Raw genomic sequence first — 16,480 nt, 5'->3', positions numbered from 1 at the left:
TTTCTCTGTTTCACCAGCCAGCTCCCAGATAATGACACTGAGACTTCTTACTAATTGTGAAAGCCTGGCCTCTGGCTTAGGCTTGTTCCTAACTAGCTCTCATAACTTAAATTAACCCATTTATATTCATCTACATTCTGCCACATGGCGTTACCTCTCTTCCATCTCCATGTCTCCTGGCGTCTTCGCCTTTCTTCTCCCCAGAGTGCTCTCTGTTCCCACAAGTCCTGTCTGACCTCTTCCTGCCTGGCTATTGGACATTCAGCTCTTTATTAAGCCAGTCACAACAATATATCTTCCCACAGTATACAAATACCCCATAGCAGGTATATGCTGCCATCTTTGCTGTGGGTTGAAATCACTGGCTTTGCTCTTGATTAATTTGTAGGTCGAACAGTTGTGAATAAGTCTTACTGGCTAAGGAATGCACTTATGCTTAGATCTGGAAGTTGGTTATAACTACTATCTCCTTTAGGCCCCGTAGAAGGCCTTCCCTAACAACATTTTGCTAAATTATTGATTTGGAAGCAAGGTACTTGTCGCAGGGATCCACCCAGGACCTCATTAAGGAGCTGGTGACTTGCTGGTCTTTGTTCTGTGATCAGCCCCCCTTGGGTGAGTGTCCCAATGCTGCCTTTTCCAAATGTCACAGTGAGCAGAGTTTCTTGAAAGGGCTCAATTTGCCCTGAGAAGCCATTGCCTTGGTACTTATACCACCGGCGCCTAAGATGGTCTAACCACACACCTGAATCCCTTCATGATTGGTGTCTTCAGGTTTTGAGTGATGTAAAAATGTTTTAGGATACTACTCTGATTTGTGAGATGTCATTTAAGAGTGGTTGCTTGGTGTTCTGAGTGACCATTCCTTCTTTATCCCAGGAAGAACAGGGGCAGGGAAACACCCATGGGGCCATTTTTTAACTGCAGTTTTGCTTTTCAGAGGAAGAATGATTATTTTTTCCCCACTTTTTCAAAGTTTGCTGCATGTGGTAACTCACAACTAAAGTCTCAATAGTCTTGAGGTTGAGACAGGAGGATTGCTTTAATTCATGTCCAGAAAGAGCTTTAGGTCAGCCCAGGCTACAGAATGAGACTCTGTCTCAAGAAGCAGAAAGAAATCTTCAAGCTCCACTGTGGGTCCCTCTGAGGTCCTTTTTCTCAGATAAAGCAACACTTGCTTCCAGCAGCCCTTGGTGCTAGGAAAACTGGCCAGATATGGGGGCTGACACCTTGTCTCCCAGATGCTTCTTTGTTTCCGCTTGCTATTTCTTCTTGCTGTGACCCTGCTCCGGTGTTTTTGTGCTGTTAAGTTCACAGAGCATTGATATTTTTGTTTGTTTTCTTAATTTTTACAGACAAGTAATGGAGGCGGGAGTCTGAGTGACTACTCCTCCTCAGTCCCTTCGACCCCAAGCACCAGCCAGAAGGAGCTGCGGATCGACGTCCCTCCCACTGCCAACACCCCGACACCTGTCCGGAAGCAGTCCAAGCGCAGGTCCAACCTATTCACAGTGAGTGACAGTCCTTGGGACCAACCTCTCTGTGTCACCTGGCATCTTAATTGCAGTAGCATGTCTGTCCCAGGGTCCAGTGATGTTTGCAGAATCCAAGCTAAATTTAATGAGAATCCCAATGGCTCTGGAGTGTGAGGAAGTTGTGAGAAGAAGATTTGGGTCCTGAGCAGATGGGAATTACCTGACGGGGACTTAGCGTGAATCCTGAGGAGTTTGTGCTCAACCTTTACCCTCCCAGGACTTCCATGGTCTCACACTAAAGCCTTGTGTTAGACACAGAGAGATGGTGAAGATCATAGGGGATTCCCATTTGCATCTGACCAATCGCAGAGAGGCCTTAGCCATCAGACCTGTTTACCTGTTGGGGTCTGAGAACTGTCCCCAGAGATGGACATAAGGCTAGAACTTGCCCTTCCTTTAATATTGCAACCCCCACCCCTATCTCTGGAACTTCTAGGGACTCCCTGCCATAGGCTTCTCTTGATCTTTCCTCAGAGTACTCCAGGGAGTGTCCTGGATTGAAATCTGCACTTTGTTTTGGAAACCCCAAGTGCAGGATGGGGCCAGGCATGGATACTTTTACAAGCTCTTTGGGCTCATGGGTGCAGATACTGCCTGAATGGCAGAAGAGGTGGACACATACTGTTTCCCGCCTCTTATGCCCAGCAGACATCGCCAATCAATCATGGATGGCTTTGCAGTTGAGTCTTTCTCTCCTTGTCCCTCTCTGTGCAGTGTCTGCACTTAAAGCCTCTGCAAATCATTGGCCTCTGGTTTTGGTTGGGCCAGACTGACTCGGTCACAAAGAAGTTTCTTAGTCCCGCCTTGACCTGAAGTAGATCTCCCAGAAGTAGCTAGAAGTTCATTTTCTGACTTGATGCTTTCAATTGAAGATGGTCACATGATGCTGTGGGTATCTGACAGATCTTTGGGTGCCTCACTCTTTCCCGCCATTTTCGTGACTGTCTCCTTGGTTAGATTCTTCATGCTCAGGTCTACTGATGACATAAGGTCCCCTTTGAGCCACTCTTTCCTTTCCTTTGCCGGCCTGTATCCTGCAGCTCTGACAGACACTGCTGGCTGTTGTTTGACCTTAGACAAATCACTGAACCTCTCTGATCTGGGAGCAGTAGCTACTCTGCAGTGGGGCCGTCAGTTGGGAGCGCTCCCCAGAGGGGCAGAGGAGTCTTAGTGGTATCATTTGTGGGTTCTGTTTCCATTGCTATTGAAATCAGTGATGCTCAGCAGAAGTAGTTAGACTGACTGCTCAGTAGGTGTGGAGGGGTTGTTTTGGCTTCTACAAGGTGCAGGCAAGTGTCTGATTATAGTACAGGTGAGTGTCTGATGACAGCACAGTCGAGTGTCTCATGGGCTACAGTAGTGCCCAGATGTAAGATGGTGCATTGTAAAGTTTCTTAGACATACAACATGAGCAGCCACATGAACAGTGGGTTTCTAACTGGATACCCAGAGCAGGACTGTTAGATAAAAAGGGTACTCATCTACTTGTGACTCAGTGGGTCCAAACACCCAATAGCAGAAGCCTCAGTTGGCGCCAGAGGCGTTGGGCTTCAGGATGTACTAGTCCTGGAGTGCTGCTTGAGAAGTTTCTGTATCCCTACTCTACACTGTAGGGAGTAGTCATGGAGGCCCAGCCACTGGTTCCTGCCTCGCACCATTCAGTGCGCAGTAACTTTGGTTTCTGCCATCTGAAAGAAATAAGACAACCAGGAAATACTGTTTTAAACAGAACCATTTGTGAGGAGATCCTGTCCCTCTACCCAAAAAGGTCTTTGGGCCTGGATGATTGACACAACTCACATGACCTGCTGAGAACCTGAAGAAAAGGGAAAAAATGATTGGCTAAAGCTGTTCTTCAGAGCCCTGGCCATGTTCAGTGTCTAGGAGGTATGCTCATGGCCAGAGCTAGCCACACTAAAAGAGAAACAAAGGCCAGGAAGCCACAGAGCTACAGGTCTTACACAAGCTGTCTAAGGCGAGTGATGGAGGATCCCAATCAGTTGCATCACAATCGACATATCTTAGAATGCCTCTGCTGCATGTGTGCAATGTATTTGTTCTCTTCCTTCCTCTGTAATGTCAGGAGACAGTTTGAGAATAAAGCATTTAAAAAAAAAAGTTGAATCTAGCTTCCCAACTAATATTCATGGAACAGAAATTTGGGGTCCTGTGAGAATCTAGTAATGCAACAGGTTTGTGTTGTGGCATTTAAGGATCAGCATGCTGAAATTCCTGGAAAGAGCCAGCATATGTGTTGGTCCAAGGTTTGGCTCTGCCATTGGGCAGAATGGCAGTGGAGGTGGAGGTGAGCATTTTGAGTTGAAGGACTTGGAAACGTCGACTCCACTAGATGTCAGTGTCATACAAGGAATGGAAAGAAGGTGAATTAATTCTGAAATCTGAGCAATTAAGAATCCAGATTTCAATCGGTAACAGCCTGCTTCTATCTTTAAATATGTCCAGTCTTGCAGCGTCTTCATCTCTGTCGCTATGGGTGACTTTTGACCAGCATTGTCAAAGTGTGTATGCGTTTAGACCTGTCAACAGCTGTGCCATATACAGACCATCTTAGTTACGTTCCCTAGCCCAGAGTGGAGACGCGCAGCTGGCTGGTGGGCACTGTCCACTTGCCTATAGCAATTCTATAAAGGCTGGAGGTCACCCGTGTGCACACAGCTCTCATCCTGCTGTTCCGTAGTCCCGTGTGGAGATGCGCAGCTAGCTGGTGGGCACTGTCCACTTGCCTATAGCACATTCTATAAAGGCTGGAGGTCACTCAGTTCTCATCCTGCCCTCACTTGTCTTTTAAGATGGTTCTGTGCCACACGGGGGTAACATTTTCAGCTCTCAGATGTTTTGTTTACAAACATACAGGTTTAAAAAAATACATCCCATGTATTTTACATGAAATTATATAAACTCAGCACTCCAGTTGTAGCGTGTTACGCATTACTTTGCAGTGGCAATTATGTATGCCTTGCCAGTGGGAATTTAAATTGTATCATGTTTTATGTAAGGCCATTGTCTTGAGAAATGAAACGTCAAAAGATGACCCATTGGATGCCTGCTTTAGAAATAACAGAATTTTCTTAGAACAATTCATTTAGTAGCCCGATGGACATGTAGTTAGAATATTTTATTGAATAACACTATGAAATATATAAGAATTACAAAAATAAAAACCGTACGTGTGTTCTCTGTAATAATCATGAGATTGATCAGGTTGCAGCCACTGTGTCATGAAGAACACACATCCTCAGTGAAAGCCCACGCCTCCCCATCCATCCCCTGCCTCTGTTCCAGGGCTTGCCACTCACCTGAGTTGGTATCCGTGTGTTGACTGCTTTTGTGGGTGTGAAGCTGGCAAGGCTCCTTAAGTTCTGAATGGCAATGCTCCATGTTTTTTCAAGCTTTTAAAGAATTGTGTTTTTCCCCGGTGTTTTAAAAACTTGCTGCGTGATGCTGATACCATTAAACAGCTAAGCACACCAGTATCCAAAGATTGCAAAGAACCTAGACCTACTCAGAGAAGCTGACTGGAGAGAAAAAAGGACAATGAGATCCTTAATATAAAAGATTTGACACTTGGTGTCTTGCGGAGAACAGGAGCCTTGAAGCCTGGCATGGTGTGTTCCATCTGCTCCTGGTTGGAGCTGAGAAAGCAGGCTGTTTGATGGGCAGCATTGCCAGCCACGATTCTCTGCCCAGTGTGCAAGGAACTTTGTTTATTACGTATAGGGAGTACACGTTTTTGAAATGAAGTAGATGATTCCCTTCCCTCTGTCTTCGGTGTCTAGGGCTCAGCAGTCATTCTGGTGGCTTTAAGTGTCCAGATGTGCAATGGGTGTGTTACACTCTGGTTCTGAAGAATGCGGCAGGCTGCCTAGAGCAACGGGTACCAAGGGCTGCCAACAGCATCTAATGGGCAATTTTGGCAGGGAGGGGAGAAAACGTACCACTGGAGTCTCTCTGAAGAGGAGAGCAAGGAGTCCTCCCGTGGAATTCAGAGGTGCAGGGTTTCATATCTAGTGGATTTGTTGTGGTTTGGTTGGTAGATTCCAGTGTCCTTGAGTCAGCCTGCTGCAGACGGCAGACCCTCTGCCCAACAGCTTAGCTTGTGGGAGCTCCTTTCTTTAGTTTTATGACACTTTCCACAAACATGGCACCGGCATTGATGGATTCCTTTTTTTCCCAATGTGTACCCTGACTTTGTCTCCTTGGTCTCTGAGCCTGTGAGTGTGCTGAGCATGGCTCCTGCTTCTTTACGGATTTGGAACTGCGTGCAGCGACTGGCTGCTGCCTCCTCAGTTCTGTGGAATCAGGAAGTCTGCTCTTAGAACAGCGGCTGGGGACAGATGCGCCGCCTCCAGGAAAATGTTCATTTTTAAAAAATGTTTGTTTTGTTAATTATTCTGCTTAATGGAGAATAATGAAGATGGATTTTCGAATTTAGGTATTTAGAACTGCTACAGTTCCCCAAATGCCCTTAATGCTCTCCATTGGTTCAGAATTTCTGAAATATCGTCAGCTATGAGCTTAGGACCTTAATTTTCCAGTTGGAAACCTCCTGTGCTCACATTCCCACCAACTGACGTCAAGTCTTGCTCTGCGTTGCTAACTGATGAGTAGAGACTGAAGGAGTTTCTATGGCATAGCTGAGGGTCATGGTGATGGCACACAGCATGGGGACCCAGGAGGCATTTGATAAATGCAAAAGCCCCTGTAACCAGCTAAGAGCGAGCCTTCTCACGTGCATGGCCACGTGGCAAAGTCACCACCTTTGGAGTGCCCACACTGAATTGCTATCACAGGCACCTTTCTCTGGGTCTCTGGCAGTATCCTGTCCTGGAGTCTGTCTGTCCCGTCAGCCCTCGCTTGTATTACACCTCAGGGCCTTGCCTTTTTGGACACTGTTTTAGAAGCATCGCCTGCTCCATCCCACATCCTTTTGAATCTGAATTTCATTAGCTGCTCCCAGCAGCACCGGACACTACCGAGTCTCTTCGTTTCATATATCATCTCAGATTTGAAAAGCACAGGAAAATGTTTCTCCATTTTCAATATTGCGTGAGTAATGTTCCCATTGAAAAGTAATGGAGTGAAGTTGTCACTTGTCAGCACTGTTATTAAGGAGGACGAGTCTCAGATCTTTCTCTCATAATAAAATAAATCTGTCAGACAATCACCATGCTTACACTTGCTCATGCCAGCAGGAGACGGGACATGGACGGTGGCTGGCGCTCCTGCAGCTTCCCCCAAGTGCCCTCCTCCATACCCCTGCCAGCTACTGGGCAGTTCTCATAGCATCAACAGATCCGTCCAAGATAATTGGCTCGAGAACCTGGCAAGCAAACAGTTGCTCATTGCACCCCGAATATTGACATTTTGTCAAAAAGAGATTTTCAGTTCTTGCCTCCGTTATCTTTTTGTTGCACAGTAGACTGCCTTAACTTTGAATTGCTGTTTCCTAACCGTCCAGAAGCAATAAGAGGAAACATTGCTTGCCCCTTGAAACAGCTCACCGGGGGTATACCAGTAAGTCACACTGCTGAGTGGTTAATAGACTTTTTAAATCATCTTGACATTAATTTAATCCATACATTTCTGTAGTTGGGCTTCCAGATAACCTTTGAGGGCCCCTCTCTGCTCAGCTATGCTAACCGCAGCTCTAGAATGTGTTTTCTCGCTGGGCGTTGCTTTCCTGGATGGTCCATTGGTTTCTAGTAATTGCATTTTGAACTCTTTAAAAAAGAATTAAAAGATAATTTCGCAGTAGAAAAGTCAGGGGGAAAGTTTAGAAAATTCTTTTGGAATGATGAGTCAGTGCCGACAAACGACTCAGCACCCTGTTGTCCGGAGCTCTGGATGTAGGGGCGAGACCCGTCTGGCAGCCACAACCCTTGCCCAAATGCTAACTTTACTTTTGCTTGCAGTCTAGGAAAGGGAGCGACCCAGACAAAGAGAAGAAAGGCCTGGAGAGCCGTGCGGACAGCATCGGGAGCGGGCGAGCCATCCCAATTAAACAGGTACACTTGTCCCCTTCCCCGCCTCGCTGCAGACACACCTCGGTGCAGCCTGAGATGGGGCTGGCTCGGGCACCAGGGTTTGTTTGATGTGCTCTGTTGATGAATGTAGAAGTCACTCACTTGACATCAATTAGAAGGGGTTCCTGTGTGTATTAAAATGGGATCATTAGAATAAGAAGAGGGAGATGCGACAACAGCTCTAATGAAGTGCGGTCTGCCCGCCTGCATATGGAGTGTGTTTCCATGCTGCACTGGCTTCAAAGGCTGCCTTTGTAGCGTGGCTTTGATTGGGCCGCTGGCCGCCAGGCAACAGGGGTAAATCAGATCACTGTAGAAGAACCCCTTGTGATCACAGGAATAGCCTGACGTGGCCCTAATTTGCTCTTGCAGACGGACATCTGAACACTGTTTCAGGCTGGTCTGTAACAACGAGGCAATTAGTTGTAATAATCATAGCTGGCGTGTCAGCTGTGCGCTCTTGTTTGTAATTTGCTAATGAAGGGATTGTAACTTTGATTAGGTTCAGTTTCATTTAGACCTTATTATACACAGGAACATTTACAGCTGTAATGTGGGGCCTTAATTAAACTTCCCCATTACACAACAGGACTTGAATTCAAGCATTTGTTTTGGCCAATGTTGCTAGCCTGAAATGGGTTTTCATTAGCCCGGAAACCGGGTCCTAAATTGCTTCACGTCTCTAGCAAGACACACTGGAATTCGGTGTGACGTCTTTTGCTGCTTCATTTCCGAAACTAAGAATAAAGAGTTCAGGCCTGCTCAGCAGCTCTGGAAATGTCATCTTTTTTGGTTGATAAAGAAAGCCTATTGATTTAGAGTGTGTTTTTTCTGTTGGGGTGGGGGCAGGAAATCTGTGTGCAGGAAATAGCTCTGCCTTCCATGGATGGCACTGGTGGCCCATTCTTAGCTCTGGATGATCTAGGGCATCTGTCGCCCTTTCCATAGCTACCACCCAGCTTCCCTTGGCCTGTGCGCATGGTCTCTGGGGGTGGGGAAGCGTATTCATGCAGATACAGCGGGCTCTCCTCAGCAGTACAGGTTTTGGCTGTTTGCAGCTAAGGGCTGAAGCCCTTGTGAGAAGCGGGACCATTTCAAACTGGAGACGTGGGAGTTAAAGAGTTGCAGGGGATTTCTGAGAAACCGAGACTCCTGTAGTCCGACCCTCCAGCTGTAGGCCAGAGTGGCCTGTGTGTCACACATGCCCTCTGCCCACAGGGCAGTGTGAGCCTTTAACCCAGGGGAGGGCAGCCTACAGACATTAGCCAAGGCCACTGTGCCTCTGTGTAGGACCACCCTTTTTGTACTGGGTGACAGATTTAGGGGCCAGCTTGCAGCATGCCGAAGAAAAATTTTCACCTTCCACGTGTTTACATACAAGACGCTAGAAGCCTTCCTGGTGCTGAGTTGTGTTTTCCTCGTAAACAGGTTTATTACTTCTGAGGCCCGTGTACATAGTTGTTCACTCACGATGCTTGTTTAATTGTAATCTAACTCTACATAAAGCTATTTTAACGTATGATTTCTGTGCAGTGCTATTTCCTGTAGAGTTGTAAACATTATTGAGCTCTTACTCACTTGAGAATCTGGTGCTGGGACACTGAAGAAGATTGCTACTTAATGGACATCTCCCAGATTCCTGTACATGACTGGCTTGGGGCGGTGGTGGGGGCTCACTTTCTCCGCAGGAAACTCCTGGGTGATGGAGTATCACTTGATGTGTTCCCTGCTCATCTTTGAACAGGGCCGGCTCCTCAAGCCGGACTTTCAGTTTGCAAAGACTGAAGGTGACAGTCTAGGGTAAAGCGAGGGCTCTGCATTCCTGGGGAAGCTTTTCGCTCTTGGGCACTGATACATTCTCCTTGAAATCTAAAAGTCACGGTTTCCTTGTGACTCGTCACCCATTCAGCACCCACAGTGAAGAGCCGTGGACTGACTCCCACCAGGATCTGCTCCCAACGTTACGTGGTCCCACTGTAGTCGATGCTCAGGCCTTATACCCTTCATGTGCAAACTCTCACACCTTGACATTCTGCAGCCAGACTGCAGTTTTCCGTCTGTGATGTTCCGGGTACCCGAGTCAGAGCCTTCCCGAACACTCCCTGGAATAAGATGGAAGCTATAGGTGGTCCGGGTAGTTACAGTGATCTGACTCTGCATGCCGTGTGCGCTCTCATTTTTCAAGGCACATGGATCATTTGAGAGTAGCTGCACTCCTCCCTGCCCTCACCCTGCTGTGGTGACCTCTGTATGGAAACAAGAGGGTTGACAGGACAGAGCCTGAAGGGGCAGTTCCTGCCTTAGAATATTCTAGAAAGTGCATAGGTGGATTTCTTAAATAAGTGAACATCTAAGTGAGAGCTTGTTAGCCATGTGTGGTTTTTTTTTGTTTTGTTTTGTTTTTTAACATGGAGTCCCACTTAACCCCTGCCATTGTAGAGTGGAGACATTAGATCATTTCGATCTTAAGTTAAATGGGTTTAACATTCAGGACTAGGTAGCTGGGAAGGTGGGAACCTCACATCTGTGTTCTTTCCACTCCACAGTGACAAGAAGCCTCCAAAGCAAAGTTACAGTTTAAAGATTAGTGTTTTCTGTATGTGTGTATGTGTGTGTGCCTGTGTTAATTTTGTGTGTGCTATGTGCGTGCAGGTACTTGCAGAGGCCAGAAGGTGGCATTGGATCCCCTGGAACTGGAGTTACAGGTGGTTGTGGCTACCACATGTGGGTGCTACAAACCAAACTTGGGTCCTTTGTAAAAGCCTTGGGTGGTCTTAACCACCATCTCTTCAGCCCCATGTTGTAGGTGTTAAATCAAACATGGGAACTCTCACCTTACACTTATATCTTGTGTTGTGAAGAAGAAACAGCTGAGGCTATCCCTGTAGCGGTATGTTTTTCCTGGGATGCTGCAGGAATGTGCTTCTGTCCTCAGGGAAGCACTGCTGTTCATTTGCAACTGCCCCTCTGTCTCTCTGACACACAACAGAGTCCTTGGTCTTCAATGAATCCTGGTTGAGACTTGTCAGAGTTCTACCCAGCTGCTGGACCTTGGCCTCACGGCAGAGAGGAACCACTTCAGAAGCCCCTGTCCTTGAACACTTGGTGTTGTGGTCATCAGACTCTTCTTCTGCCCCTCCACAGGAATTTTGCCAGTGCTTAGGAATTGAGTGGAGCAGTCTGCATGCCCTGACACCTCCCTCATGGTTGCATGGGTTGCCTTCCCCTTGTTTAACTTTGACTGATAGCTGGCCAAGTCACCCTTACCAGTGACTTCATTTCTCTCTTCCCCCCAATCACAGGTTCCTCAAGAGTAAGGAATTGTTTCTAGGCTATAACTTCATTTCTTCAGGATCTGGGCCCAACTCTTCTTTTGTCCTGTCTGGGTACCCAGGGTGGATGGATTTGCAGAATCCTTTTCTCTTCTTACTAATAGAATAAAGGTCTATTCGAGTAAAAATGAAAAAGCAAAGCAAGAAAAATAAAAGCCAGCGGCCCAGCTCAGCGGCCAGTGGGCTTGTCACGTATTAATTTTTCATCGCTGTGGCAAGTTGTACATACATAATCACTTGATTGCAGTGGGAGTTAGGGAGCTCCTATGGTGTCATTTGCATAAATCTTGTTAAGTCAATGGCAGTTAATGAAGTACAAATGAGCCCGGAGAAGGTGACATGCAAATCGTGGGTGGCAGATGGGAGGTCTGTTTGGGGGACGGCAGCTGTGTACTCTCCTTTCTTCTTTCTCTTTAGCATTTTTTAATCTCTATATTTGAGTGCAGATACACAGCCCTAAGCCTCCTCCTCTCCCGTGGACTCCCAGCCAGGGCCTAATGGTCATGCTGAGAGACGGGGGTGGCAGGAGCATGCCTCATACATGCCCGCGTGCACTCTAGTAGGCGTGAGGTCACTTTAGCTCGTCACACTTCCACAATTGAATTTAGATTTCGGTCGGTGGGGACAAACGAAAACAAGCCTGCGCACAAGTCTCAGCGATTCCAAACATGAAATTACTGTTTCTGCTTAACTGACTTCTGTTTGGGGATCTTCCTTCTTCATGCAAGCCAGCTGCAGGTAGATCAGCTCAGAGTCCTATCCCATGAGCCTGCCATACCCACAGTGGCCCTGCTGTTGAGATCAGGCCCCGGTGAAGACTCCATCTTGTCAGAGCCACAGGCCAGTCTCAGCTTTGCCTGGGGTGTCCTCGCTTGGGGGAGGTTTTACAAAGCCCTGCAAAACACTGCTTCTGCTTCTGCTTTTGGAAGCCCTGGGCTTGATACTGGATCCATGGTTTTGAAATTTTGAGAGACTCTAGACTTCACCAAAGGACCCCAAGGAGGTGTGGGTAGAGAACCTGAGCCCTGCGGCAGGAGGGTGCTGGGTCCTCTGCCCACATCCTTGGGGTTCCTCCGAGCAGTTTCCAGGTCTTTGAATCTTCATCCTCCTCTGCTGTGGCTCAGGAGACACGTCTCTGCAATTGTGGAGAAAGACCCTATCTTGTGGCACTACTTCAGTGTCCTAAAGTGGGGGTGGGGGCCTCAAGTCCCGGAGGCCTTCACGGTCAGAGCAGGTTACGCTACCCTAGTCCTAATAGCATAGTAACCCCTCCAACGTCCTCCTCTGCCCAGGGGGCTTGAGTGATGTTGTGCTGTGATCTGTCAGAGTACTGTGGGGTGACAAAATACCCCTCAGAAGAGCCTAAGGGAAGGAAGTGTTGTTGATTCTGCATAGCTCCAGAATGTGGTCCATCGTGGCAGCAGGAGTGTGGGGCAAGCAGAGAGAGACAAGGGCTGGTTCTCAGTTCTTGTCTTCCCTTCTTCTCGTTTTATAACATCTGCAATCCCGGCCCTCAGGTGATGTCGGCCACATTCAGTGGGGTTTTCTTTCCAGTGGGATGACTCCCTAGAAATGCCCTCACAGACACACATGCCCAGGGGTATGTCTCTGGCTGGTTGACAGTGAAGATTCAGCATCACACACCTTCCCAGGCTGCTTGCTGTTACTGCATGGCAGATGCTGTGTCCCGTCTTTGCACTGATGTCACTGTTACTTGCCAGTGCAGGGGAAGATTGTATGGGAGAAGCTGCTTTTGGGGGCATAGTATTTCACTGCTTTTCCTGGGAAGGAGAGAGTATGGGATGAATAGCCTGGTTACCTAGCTAGGACATGGGTGTGTCTAGGACCCCCTTCTGGGCCATCAGTGGAAGTGCTCCCCCTCTGGCCAGCACGAGAATAGCAGAGGGCAAGCAGAGTCATTCTGAGGTAGGTGATCATGACTGGAGTGTGCCTTCAACTGTCCCTGTAGGGTTGGTGTTGGGGTGTCCTGAGACGGAGAGATTTCTCAGACAGCAAGGCTGCTACAAGGACACTTGACCAGTGAAGGGGCTGCCCGGCTGGCAGCTACCTACTCAAGGCTGCCAGGGTATGGGAATAGCCTGTTAGATGTGAATTACACACAGAAAACATTTTGAGTGCTCACAATAAAGCCTTAGCAAAAGTTCCGCACTAAATTCAACATTTTAATTTTCAAGCCATACAAAAGGTTTCATTATAGCGTTTTCATTTTGTTGTAATTTTCCATTCTAATAGTATTTAACAGCATGTATAGTATCTGGCATTGCCCAACCCTGCTGAGCTGTCCCTGTGTCTCATGGAAGAATGGGTCCCCCTGAGCTGTCTCAAAAACTTCTTGTTTGGAAATGGCAACAGTGAGCACCCTGGGGTATGTGGCCTGGCTCTCAGACTGGACACCACAAAAGATGGTTAGGGTGTCTGTAGTGTACTCTGCTACTTCCTCGTTTGCAACACAGAATAGTTCGGGGAATGTTGATATCAGATTCTGCACATACCTAGTACCAGAGTTGTGTTTGTAGACTGCTGTAAATGAAAACACTCAACAGTGTTGGGCTTACACCAGACCCCTCCCGCCCCACAACCCTGACTCCCGCCTTTCTCTACTTAGAGCAACAGCATCCCTGACCACAGTGCTCCCACATGTGGTCTGCAGTTGCGTGTCCCTGCCAGACTCAGCCATGCTCACCTCTGACGGCGGATTCCCCTGTGGACCTGCTCCACTGAGAAGGGGACATCTGAAGAAGTCTTCCCTGGTGTCCATCCTAGGTTTTTCAAGAAAGACCTCACACAGTGACATTTTTATCAGGTCGCAGCAAAAGTACATTTCCCTTTCCTTCATCTCAGGAAGAGAATTTATTTTTAACTGAGTCACTGAAGCCAAGTTTTAGAGCCAAGTATACTGTTTTCCCTTGATACCAACACTCACCACTATAATTAAATATATGGAAGCTTAATGAAATTTAATGTAGACGTGGGAGTGCTTGGGAAATATTTTCATGGGTTTCTTCATTTCCATAGAAGTACCTAATGGCAAACTTGTTTGTAGACTGGGGAAAATGGAAACAGACCCTCACCCGCCATGCTGATCCCTGTCTCTCTGCCTGTGGGGCAGCGTTAGCTTCGGCCCAGGGCTCTGTCGTGGGATGCTGGCAGTGATGAGCTCTGTGCTCCCTGTACATGTGAGAGGACAGCTTACTGCTTTAGATCAGAACCCTGCTGAAATTTCACCTGCCTGGGCCCTGTTACACACGAGGAGTCTGCAGCTCTGGGGTCCAGGGTTGCAGCACTGACAAGTGGAGGAACTCTATAGCAGCCTTCAGCAAGTCTTCCCAACTGTTTGTCACAGTGGACTCTTCTCGGGGTACCAGTGGGATGAGGACGTGGACCAAATAAGGTCTTGTGGTATTACCCTGAGATGGATGATACAAGTCAGGGTTGCAAGGTTGAGTATGTAAATTGAGCATATGTTGGCCAGGTGATGCTGCCACCGCCGCTGCTAATGATGCAGGCCCAGGGTCCATACTTTGAGTTTCCCTCATCTAGGCATGTGGGGTCTCTTGGGACTTCTCACCTTGGAGGCTCAAGGTCAATCTGATGAGATGTGGGATCTTCCTTGTTCTCCCACCAACGCCTTGTTGAAAATTGGAGTCTTTCTGCTTCCCCCTGTGTGTGTACTCGTGATGGGATGCTGTCTCGGTGGTATCTGAAGGGCGGGGGGGGGTGGAGAGGAGGAGGACACGGTGGTAGAGGTGAGGGTGGTGATGGTAGAAGTAGAAGCCAGTGGAGGAAATGGTAGTGATGGTGGGGGAAATGGTAGTCCTGAGTTTGGTAATGATTGTGATGGTGCTGGTAGAGGTAGTAGTAGTGGTGATGGATGTGGTATTAGTGAAGATGTAGTAATGGTGTTGATGGCTGTAGTGATGGTGGTGGCGGTGGCATTGATGATGGCTACGGTGATGGTGGTGACAGTGGCATTGATGATGGTTCAGTGATGGTGGTGACAGTGGCATTGATGATGGCTATAGTGATGGTGGTGACAGTGGCATTGATGCTAGTTATAGTGATGGTGGTGACAGTGGCATTGATGATGGCTATAGTGAAGATGGTGACAGTGGCATTGATGATGACTACAGTGATGGTGGTGACAGTGGCATTGATGATGGCTATAGTGATGGTGGTGACAGTGGCATTGATGATGGCTATAGTGAAGATGGTGACAGTGGCATTGATGATGGCTATGGTGATGGTGACAGTGGCATTGATGATGGCTATAGTGATGGTGGTGCCAGTGGCATTGATGATGGCTATAGTGATGGTGGTGACAGTGGTGGCATTGATGATGGCTACAGTGAAGATGGTGACAGTGGCATTGATGATGACTACAGTGATGGTGGTGACAGTGGCATTGATGATGGCTATAGTGATGGTGGTGACAGTGGCATTGATGATGGCTATAGTGATGGTGGTGACAGTGGCATTGATGATGGCTATAGTGATGGTGATGACAGTGGCATTGATGATGACTATAGTGATGGTGGTGACAGTGGCATTGATGATGGCTATAGTGATGGTGGTGACAGTGGCATTGATGATGGCTATAGTGATGGTGGTGACAGTGGCATTGATGATGGCTACAGTGATGGTGGTGACAGTGGCATTGATGATGGCTATAGTGATGGTGGTGACAGTGGCATTGATGATGGCTATAGTGATGGTGATGACAGTGGCATTGATGATGACTATAGTGAAGATGGTGACAGTGGCATTGATGATGACTACAGTGATGGTGGTGACAGTGGCATTGATGATGGCTATAGTGATGGTGGTGACAGTGGCATTGATGATGGCTATAGTGATGGTGATGACAGTGGCATTGATGCTAGTTATAGTGATGGTGGTGACAGTGGCATTGATGATGGCTATAGTGAAGATGGTGACAGTGGCATTGATGATGACTACAGTGATGGTGGTGACAGTGGCATTGATGATGGCTATAGTGATGGTGGTGACAGTGGCATTGATGATGGCTATAGTGAAGATGGTGACAGTGGCATTGATGATGGCTATGGTGATGGTGACAGTGGCATTGATGATGGCTATAGTGATGGTGGTGCCAGTGGCATTGATGATGGCTATAGTGATGGTGGTGACAGTGGTGGCATTGATGATGGCTACAGTGAAGATGGTGACAGTGGCATTGATGATGACTACAGTGATGGTGGTGACAGTGGCATTGATGATGGCTATAGTGATGGTGGTGACAGTGGCATTGATGATGGCTATAGTGATGGTGATGACAGTGGCATTGATGATGACTATAGTGATGGTGGTGACAGTGGCATTGATGATGGCTATAGTGATGGTGGTGACAGTGGCATTGATGATGGCTATAGTGATGGTGGTGGTGGCATTGATGATGGCTATAGTGATGGTGGTGACAGTGGCATTGATGATGGCTACAGTGATGGTGGTGACAGTGGCATTGATGATGGCTATAGTGATGGTGGTGACAGTGGCATTGATGATGGCTATAGTGATGGTGATGACAGTG

At 47.6% G+C, this 16,480-nt stretch overlaps 1 protein-coding gene across 10 annotated transcripts in view; it reads left to right on the top strand.

Moving 5' to 3' along the window:
- Agap1 (ArfGAP with GTPase domain, ankyrin repeat and PH domain 1) overlaps positions 1–16,480 on the top strand; it is a 452,310-nt gene that overhangs the window by 214,156 nt on the left and 221,674 nt on the right. For all 10 annotated transcript variants that reach the window (XM_040753059.1, XM_040753060.1, XM_040753061.1 and 7 more), the window contains 2 exons: positions 1,356–1,511; positions 7,469–7,561. In XM_040753059.1, the coding sequence (XP_040608993.1) occupies positions 1,356–1,511; positions 7,469–7,561 (249 nt within the window). The remainder of the gene's footprint in view (positions 1–1,355; positions 1,512–7,468; positions 7,562–16,480) is intronic.

This window comes from Mesocricetus auratus, unplaced genomic scaffold (assembly GCF_017639785.1).
Source record: "Mesocricetus auratus isolate SY011 unplaced genomic scaffold, BCM_Maur_2.0 Super-Scaffold_100010, whole genome shotgun sequence".
Taxonomy (NCBI): domain Eukaryota; kingdom Metazoa; phylum Chordata; class Mammalia; order Rodentia; family Cricetidae; genus Mesocricetus; species Mesocricetus auratus.
The sequence above is the reverse complement of the archived record's forward strand: the minus strand, read 5'-3'. Positions and strand labels throughout refer to the sequence as shown.